Source organism: Mauremys mutica, chromosome 1 (assembly GCF_020497125.1).
Source record: "Mauremys mutica isolate MM-2020 ecotype Southern chromosome 1, ASM2049712v1, whole genome shotgun sequence".
NCBI lineage: Eukaryota > Metazoa > Chordata > Testudines > Geoemydidae > Mauremys > Mauremys mutica.
In genome coordinates, this window is record NC_059072.1 from 365,561,480 (window position 1) to 365,570,993 (window position 9,514).

The window sequence follows — 9,514 nt, forward strand, 5'->3', positions numbered from 1 at the left end:
TTGCTGGAAGCCCGTGAGCAGAGAGGCGGCTAGGAGCGGTGCCCCAAACCACCCAGCGCTGGCCCCAGGCTGCCGGGTCTCAGAGCGGCCGGTCAGACCGGGGGCTGGGGCTGTGTTTCTCCAGCAGTAGAGTCAGCGGCAGAGACAGAAGCTGCATTGGCTCTCTTTGCTGATCTTTCCTCTCCCCTCTCGTCCGGGTTTGTCTTGGAAACGGGATCAGACTTTAACAGCAGCAGCAGGACAGCTCCAGCCCCTGTGAACTCCCCTCTTTTCTGACCCGGCCCCCCAAGGACAGTTCTTACCACCTGTAATGCCATCCCACAGCGGTTCTGAAACGCGGCCACAGCCTCCTGGGCTGTTACTGGGGGGGGGGGAGTAGCGGCCCCTCCCTGTTGCTCCTGGATGCACTGCCTGGGTGTTGGGGCCACCAGCAGTGGTTGGGCCCTGCTCCCCGTGGGGCACAGTGCTGGGGGACCAGGCAGCTGAGCCGGTGACTTCCCCACCTTCCTGGGATGATGGGGTTCAGGCTTCAGCCCGGGGGTGGCGGGGCCGGGGCCGCAGGCTCTGACCACAGGGCTTTGGGCTCCAGCTCCCCCACACACACACTACCTCCCCACCCACCCCCATTGCCCCTGGCTCTCGCTGTCTCCCCCGACCCCCCATCCAGGGGGTCCCCAGGCTTGCCAGGGCTGCGTAAGTCTGCTGTGAAAAGTGATGCTTGTATGTTTGGTAATATCACCTCTCACAACAGACTTAGCTGGCAATAAATCAGTGACAGTGAGCTGGCCGTGTCTATGCACATATTTATTTGTCCTAAAGCGAATCAAGTATTTTAGGGAAATGTGTGAGAGCGGCTACCAGCAAGAGTTAGTGGCCACACACTCTGTGGCCACCAAAAATGTTGTCCTGAAAAACCCTGAAGAGACTGTGAAACCGGGGCTTGTCTCCTTATAAAACCTCTCCGGGGAAAAGGAAATAAGGGGGAGTGTTAAAACGAAAGCCTCACCTCGTACTTCACATTGCAAAGGTTTCCATGCTTTCCCCCTCTTTTTCGGTGTCTTTAATAAAAGTAGACAGATTCGTAATGGTGGCGGTTACCCTAACTCGGCACAAAATCCTGGGCTGCACTGAACTGTTCAATGCTGCAACATGGAACGAGGGGTTCATATACCCCTTAGCCCTGGGTGGCCCCTTTTCAGCCCCTCAGTGCTCATCCAAAGCTCAGGATGAAATGTTCCTTGGATTCCTGCCGCACCTTGCGGGGGGGCAGATGGATTTGATGTGTAATGGAGACTTGCTCATCTGCACGTGGTTAAACCGAATTGCCAGATGTGAGGGTAAGAAACAGAGAAGAGATTGGGAGGGATTCTGGAAGAAGGATGGTCACTTGCCTCTAATCCAAAGTCAGCTGAAATCAATTTCAGTGGGTTTGGAATCAAAGTTTCGCCGAAGGGCTAGGATTCAGGGTGTCTGCTACTCAGTCACTGAGCTGCACCTTCCCCATCTGTAAAATGGGCACGGTGACACCACTCTCCCTTCCTGGACGTTTCTGAAGTACCACTCCAAGCTTCTTCTGTATGAGGCGCTACATAGTTTACAAAAGCTCTTCTTCCCTGGGAGATGTGCAGAAGAAAGAGCTCACGTGGTTCTTATCGACCCCAGGATGAGGGATGGAGTTTAGGTCTTCTCCTGCCCTGCAGATGTGAACATCCCTTGCATTTGGCTAACCTTCCTTGATGATTTTCATAGCAAACCCTTGCACCTTCTCATTGCTTTCCTGGCGTTGAACTGTTCTCTCTTTGCACATGTCTAGGGTGAGGTGAGGACTTCCCCAGCACATCCTGTTAGCTCTTTATAACACCCACTTCAGCCCGGCGCCTTCATCCCAACAGGTGTGGTGGTTACTGCACAGAGGGAGCGTGGAGTGGAACGCAGCAAAGCATGGCCAAAAGTTGCAATACTAGGTGCCTGCAGTCAGGATCCTACATAAGAAGCCTGATTTTCAAACCCTCTGAGTCCCCCGGCCGCTCCCAGGGGTGTGAGTGAGAACAGCTGGGCGCTGGGCAGTAGCCGGACTTTACGTGTGACAATCCTGGCCTGATGCCACGCGGCCTTGCCCTGCGGCGTGCAGCGATACTAGTCAGGTGAACTCCTGCTCCTGTTAATATTTAACACTAGGATAAATGATACAGGCACCGAGGGCTATGCAGGCTGCAGTGCTGGAAAAGCTTCCAGACAGGGAGGAGATGGTGAAGTCAGAGGAGCTACCGGGAGCCCCAGCAGTGGAAGGGCTGCACCACGCCGAGCAGCTGTGTCCCACGCGCTCCGTTTTCTGCCGTGTGAATCAGGCCAATCCAGATTACGTTTAGATTCAAAGTAATTGGCTGTGCCCTGCTCTGGGGCATGCACAAATTGAAAACAAACACAAAACCCCACCACGTCTATCAGCGGGATAAGCCAAAGGGCCTGCAGCAAAGGCAAGTACACACCACAGCATTTTGCTAGCAAAATCACCCCCAAACCAACAGCCCCGCAACCCAACAAAAATGCTGGCACCAGACGCTGCAGAGGAAGGGACAAGAGCACTGGAGGAGAGGGACAATCTGCCCCTCCCGTAGATCTAATCCTGGCCTCTAGTCAATTTCCAATCTGAAGCACAGGGTTGAATTTCCCTGCCAACTTTTGAGTTGCCATTAGCTATGTGACGAAGTGGGGTGTTTCCCTTTGTTATGTTGCCTATGAGTCTTACTGTCCTGTAATAATACTGTGTGTGCCTCAGTTTCCCTGTGTACTGCAACCAATGCCTAGGTGGTGGGAATTGGGTGTGTGGCTTTTGCCGAGGCCCTCGGGGGCAGGGCAGTCGGCCCAGCTGCCTGCAAGTAAGCAATGCCCGATGCCCTTTGTAACCCAAGACGGGGTTGCGACCAGGTGACACTTTGCCCAGGAAGCAGGACAAAGTCCAGGGGAGGAGCCACGGCCATATTGGAGGCCAGGCAGCGGGGGCCGGGGCAGTCTGCTGTGGGGGACTTGGAGAGGGGGGAGTCCAGGGTGTCTGGCCCAGGATTCCCCCAAGATGGACTTGGCTGAAAGTCACTGATTTCTGTGCTAACAAGCTCTGTTCTATGCTGTGTTCCTGTCGACTAATAAACCTTCCGTTTTACACGCTGGCTGAGAGTCACGGCTGACTGCGGAGTCGGGGTGCAGGGACCTCTGGCTTCCCCAGGAGCCCTGCCCAGGCGGACTCGCTGCGGGGAGTGCCTGGTCAATGGGGGTTGCTGAATGCTATGAGGTCAGACCCAGGAAGGCTGAAGCCACGTAGGCGTCTTACCCTGGCAACAGTGGGCATGTTACCGCAGCGTCCTGCCCGGCTTCATTTGGAGCAGCTCCAGCACATCGGCCCGGTGACTCCGTGACAAGCTACGATCCCTCCGGACCCTTTTCAGTTTCACTCAGTGGCGCGTTGTTCCTGTGTTAGGAGACAGGGAGCACAGGAGCTCCCGAGCGCCCGTCTCCAAACCATTCATTATTTTATAGACTTTTATTTCACCATTTGGGCCATGCTCTGACCTGCACATTTCACCCACCCTCTCATCCAACACGACCCTGCCAGCGACTGGCCCAAAGAATAACTCTGATTGACCAGCTGCCTTACCCTGGAGCCACAGGGGCCTCTAACGGCAGGCGCTGGCCTAGCGTGTGACCCTCTGGGGAGGGTGGGTTAGGAGTCCCAAGCTGTGCCCAGTCACAAAGGGCAGGAGTCTGCTCCAGACCCACCCTGAGAGCCTGGGTCTTTAGCTCTCTGGGCGTCCGGTGCCAGGGGAACTGTCTCACCAGCAGAGACGGCCGAGGAAATCCAAGGGCCCAGAACTGGGGGCTTGTCCGCACAGGGTTGGGATTTTTTTGTGGGATATATTTTTGCACAGAACCTTTTGCGGAATCACTCATCTGAAATAATTGTGTCCATGCGGCTGGCTCAACCTACTTGCCCCTGAATCAGCACGAACCTTTCGCCGCACTGACTCCATCCCCATCGCACTTCACAACAAAGTGGCCAGTTCATCTGAAAGAATCGCTGCGTGCTGGCACAAGTAATTTTCATGCAAAAAACCTCAATGCAAACCACACGCACATGTGGACACACAGGCACAGAGCCATGTAGACGAGCCCGGCGCGTCAGCTGCTGTGCCCAGGAGCGGGGGTTTTGTGGAGAGGGAACAGATTCAGGCCCCAGGAAGCCTGTGCTCGGTTCCCCTCTCTGCCACAGGTTTACTCTGAGGCCTTGGGCAAGTCACTGAAGCAGAAATTTTCTACCTTGGACACTAATTTTGGGTGCCCGGACTTAAGGTCCCTCTTGAAGGTCACTTTTGGACAATGTGGCCTTAATTTCTCTGTCCCTCAGATCTCCGTCTGTTACATGGAGACGTGAACCTCTCCTGCCTCACAAGGTGGGGGCATGAGGACATAGTCATAGACACGTGGGAGGCATCCAGGTATTTGGGCACCTGCCTGCATGTTTACGCACCAAGTACCTTTAAAAATCTGGCCTTCAGATGCCACAGTAATGGAGAACTAACTAGAGAGCCTAGTTAGCGAGGATTGGGAGTTAGGGCAGCTAGGTAGGTAGGATAGATAACAGGACCACATCCACCCTGATATCAACAATGTTGAGAAACACTGATCTAGAGAGCTCAAACCATCCTGCAAGAGCCAATCCGAACTCGCCATCCCCAGGATGCCGATCGGAAAGGAGTATGGAGAATTTGTGCCTGACCCAAGAGAAAGTCACCAGCCACACTGGGAAAGGAGACCAGGTCTCCTAACGTAAGTGTAGTGCCCCATCGGCTAGACTGCACAGCCTCCTTACGTGACTATCAACACCTTACATGATGGTGATTCTTCACTATTAGTATCACCGTAGTGCTGAGAGCCCATGAACCAGGACCCTGCAGCGCTGGGTGCTGCACAAACACACACCAAAAAGACAGTCCCTGCCCCGAGGAGCTCACCAGGTAGATATGAGACAAGAGAGAAGAGGTGGATACAGCCTGATGAGGAAAAACAACATTGAGGTAATACTGGTCAGCACGTAGGTCTCAGCACAGCAGCAGTCTAAGCACTGGCCAGTTTTTTTGTAGCCTCCCAGCAAAGGGGAGCTTTGAGGTGGGATTTGTAGGAGAGCCAGGAAGTGGGTTTGTGGATGTTGAGGGGGGAGTTTCCCTTTGTGTCTGGGGCAGCCCCCAGAATCAAAGCGGGGGAGGGCATGGCACTCCCCGGATCCTTCACATCCTGTGCTCGGGTTAGGTCAAGCAAGAGCTTCCTGGCAGTTGTGCTTTAGCTGAATCTTCAGCCAGATCCCTAAGCTGAAGTTATGGCAAGACACGACCAACGCTGGGTTAATTGCACGGAAGGGTTGGGAGCTCGTGTCCACCTGAAGAGAACAGATGCTTTTGGGTCGGGCCATCCCCTGGAGATCCACTAGTTAGGGACCTAAAAAGACCCTCTGATAATCAACCATGAAGACAAGCAGTGGAGGGAGAGACCAGCTCCTCCATGTGTTCCTCTGCCCACCACCGTCCCTCCCTTGTGTGGCTGGAGCTTAGGCCATCAGTAAACAGATGGGTGCTACAAATAACAGCACGTCAAATATCGCTGGAGGCTAATATTTTAATAGGAAATTAATTATTGAGAGCTGTAGGCCAGACAGACCCATGCTCATGGAGTAATGATCACTGATAGTCACAGTGCACCCTAAGCTTGCTTTGAACTCAGAGGCATTGATTCCCCACTGCTTGAAGAAAACTACTGCTCAGGACGCATCGTGATCAGCTTTAGTTTATCGCAAGAGAGAGTAACAAGAGTCCAAAGGACAGAGCCCCAAGCAGCTTAGTCTTCAGAGCCAACAGCAAAAACAGACCGGCTAATGTGGCCAGGATGGCTGGGAGCCCAGCAGTTTGTCTATGGCAGCGTTGATGTCTCCACCAGCCTCTCTCAGAGCTTGTATGTTGGCTTCGTGGTTCAGGAAACCCATTACGTAGAGCTGCTCCAGCTGCTGCTGGAATTGGGTTTCTGGAGTTTGGGGAAGCAGGGGGCTTGCTTGACCAATACTCTGCACAATTTGCTGGCACCCCGACTCGGCTGATCCTGGGGCTGGGCTTGCATTCTCACGTGGCTCAGAACCAGTCCCAGTTACTTCTCCGCCATCAGCCGGGCGTCCCGCTGCCCCTGAGCCAGGAGCGCTGCCTCGGGCGAACCTGAGCACTTCCAGCCCTAGGTTCTGGAAACCCTGCTGAATCTGGAACAGAGCCTTGGTGGCTCTCGGGTTTGCCATCACTAACGGCATGTCTGGGCTGTGCAGCAGCTGGAGGAGGGCTTGGAGCTCCCGCGCTACTTCTTGGTGGGGATGCAGGATACCAACGAACCGGGGGTTACTCAGCATGAAGTGCACAATGAGACTGGGGTTCTGGCTCAGGGCCTGCATTATATTCCTCATGTAGGGGACAGACAGGATGCTCTGGAAAGGCTGGGCATTCCTGGTTATCTCTTGCGAGGTGTTCTGCACTTCCAGCGTGTTACACATCCCAGCTGCAACTGCAGGCGGCACCCAGGGGCTCTTCCCCGTGCTGCAGTTTGGGCTGTTGCTGACATGAATACCCGCAATGTCAATGCCATGGTTGCGATGGGGGATGCAACTCTGTGGACCAAACTGAGATGCCCAAGGGTTCGGCAAAGGGTCTCTGTTTTCTGTGCGGGACAGTTGGCTGACCCCTGCTGGGGGCGGCTTGTTCTGGGGTGGGTCACTCCCACACTGTGCCTGTGGTCCATTCAGTGTTGGCTTTGGAGTATCAGGGAGCATTTGCCACAAGACTTTGTCTCCACCCAGCAGCAGAGTCTGACTCCGGTTTCTCAGTATTTCCTGCATCATCCCTGGGTTCCTAACAAACTCGATCATTTCTCGCAGGAGGGCTGGGTTGTTCCAGATGTGGCTGACCTCTGGATTCTCCTGGGCAAACTGCTGGAACAGGGGGTGTTCCCTTAAGAACCCTGTTATCAGGTCGGCGTTTGACAGCACGCTCTGGACAAAGGGATTTTCCAGAATCTGTAGGATCATTTCGGGGTTGACCACCAGCAGCTGCTGGAACTCATTTAGGAAAGCTAAAATGCTGTGTGCATTCCCAGGTAGCATGCTGAGATCTGCCAGACCAGCTGAGCCAGCTGGAAGGGTGGCAGCATGTGTGCTGGCGTTAGTTTGCTGAGCTGCCTGGTCCTCTGCTCTCATTTGCGGCCTGATGACAAGGTGGATGGTGAATCCGTCATGGATCCCGGCCCGGCTGAGAGTATCTCGGTCGTTCAAAACTTTCCCAGCAAAGATCAAGAGGAGCAGGTTGGTGGGAGCGCGGAAGCGCTTGGCGATTTCGCCTCGAAAGTCGGCGATGGTGCTGTTCTCCCACACTGCAAACTCCTCCCTTTCCTCAAGGCTCTTCACTGTCACTTTGATGATCAGGGGCTCTGCAGGGTTGCCGCCAGGGCCCTGTCCCTTCCCAGCCATGGCTAACACGACGCTGGTCCCTTCTGGGAAAGCAGCGAGACCAGAGACTTAGAGGGGCTGGGAATGTCCAAATCCAGAGCGCTCATGCCAGCTGTGCACCGCCCCCTGCTGCTCCTCTGCTCGCAGCTTCCTAACCTCCTGGGGCTGCACTGTGACATCCCTGCTGATGTCACTGTAAGCAAGAAACCACATGGACACCTGGCGTGTTCCTCATGGAGCAAGTGGTCCCCAGGTGGGGCACAAGGACCATCCCCAAAGTCGCTATCATACACAGGTAATGCGAGCTGGGAAGCAAATGCCCCCATGCAGATGGCAAATCTTGGGGCAAGAAGCATCTAATATGAAGATATATCTATCTCATAGAGCTGGAAGGGACCTTGAAAGGTCATCGAGTCCAGTCCTCTGGCTTCACTAGCAAGACCAAGTACCATCCCTGACAGATTTTTGCTCCAGATCCCTAAATGGTCCCCTGAAGGACTGAACTCACAACTCTGGGTTTAGCAGGCCAAAGCTCAAAACACTGAGCTATCCCTGCAGCAAAGTGGGATGATTCCTTGTTGGGGACCCACCTTCTTGATGATGTCATGGACTCCTCTCAGACCGATGACACCCCTCCGCAGCAGGGACCCCAGTTATTAGGACGAGACAAGCAATAGTAATGGGGGATTTCATTATTAGAAATATAGATAGTTGGGCTTGTGATGGCTGGGAGAACCACATGGTGAACTGCCTGCTGGGTGCAAAGGTAATGGATCTCACGAGACATCTAGATAACCTTACAGGTAGTGCTGGGGATGAGGCAGGGGTCATGGTATATGTAGGTACCAGTGACATAGGGAAGGATAGGAGACAGGTCCTGGAGGCCAGATGTAGGCTACTAGGTAAGAGAGTGAAGTCCTGGACCTCCATGGCAGCAGTCACTGAAATGCTTCCAGTGCCACGGGCAGGGCCAGTCAGACAGGCAGAGCTGCAGGGTCTCAATGCGTGGATGAGACGGTGCTGCAGGGAGGAGGGATTTAGGGTTACTAGGAACTGGGGAACCTTTTGGAGAAGGAGTGGTCTATACAGGTGGGATGAGCTCCACTGACACTGGAACGGCACCAGATTGCTGGCATGCAAAATCCAAAAGGTTGTACGATTGCTCTCTGGAAATACATCAGAGGGAGGGAGAGGAGTTCTTTAAGCTCAGTGCCAATGTGGACACAAGAACAAACGGATAGAAACCGGCCATCAGCAAGTTTAGGCTTGAAATTAGAGGAAGGTTTCTAACCATCAGAGGAGCTCCAGCCGTTTACCCTTCCCTCCGCCTCCCAGAGAGACCTGTCCTCACAGCGAAGCCCCCCTGGAAGGCTGAGGAGATTGGTGCCCCTGATGTGACGCGCCCTGGAGGCAATGCAGCACTGCGGGTTCCTAGTGTCCCTCTGGCTGCATTTCTGTCACCAAGGAGACTGTTAAAAAAAATGAAGCTGACCCATGTCTTCCCCTCCCCGCCCTGCTGCTGGAATCTGTCAATCCCTGTTGTTGGGCCAGCACCAAAGTGCCAGAGAGCAGAGCATCCAGTCCTACCCGGTAACCCGCGTGTGTGAAGGGAGCCGTGTGCGTGACTGGCTGCAGAACTGGGGCCAATGGCACAGCCTGAGGAGTCACCCTCTCGCAGGGGGGAGGGGTAGCTCAGTGGTTTGAGCATTGGCCTGCTAAACCCAGGGTTGTGAGTTCAATCCTTGAGGAGGCCACTTAGGGATCTGGGGCAAAAAATTGGTCCAGCTAGTGAAGGCAGGGGGCTGGACTCAATAACCTTTCAAGGTCCCTTCCAGTTCTGGGAGATTGGTATATCTCCAATTATTACCTTTAGGCCTTTATCCATCAGTGAGCAGCTGCTGTGTCATGAGCTCTGTTCACAGTCAAACCCGGCAGCTTCTCTATGGGCCGGGGACTGATTGCTGCTCTCGGCTACACCCACTGACCCGC

The 9,514-nt window shown here is 54.3% G+C and overlaps 1 protein-coding gene across 1 annotated transcript; it reads right to left on the reverse strand.

The window, feature by feature from the left end:
- Positions 1–5,657: 5,657 nt before the first annotated feature.
- On the reverse strand, positions 5,658–7,685 carry LOC123374505 (ubiquilin-1-like). Its single transcript, XM_045024567.1, has one exon. It carries the CDS (start codon positions 7,544–7,546, stop codon positions 5,918–5,920), a length of 1,629 nt encoding a protein of 542 aa, XP_044880502.1. The 5' UTR covers positions 7,547–7,685; the 3' UTR covers positions 5,658–5,917.
- Positions 7,686–9,514: the final 1,829 nt, after the last annotated feature.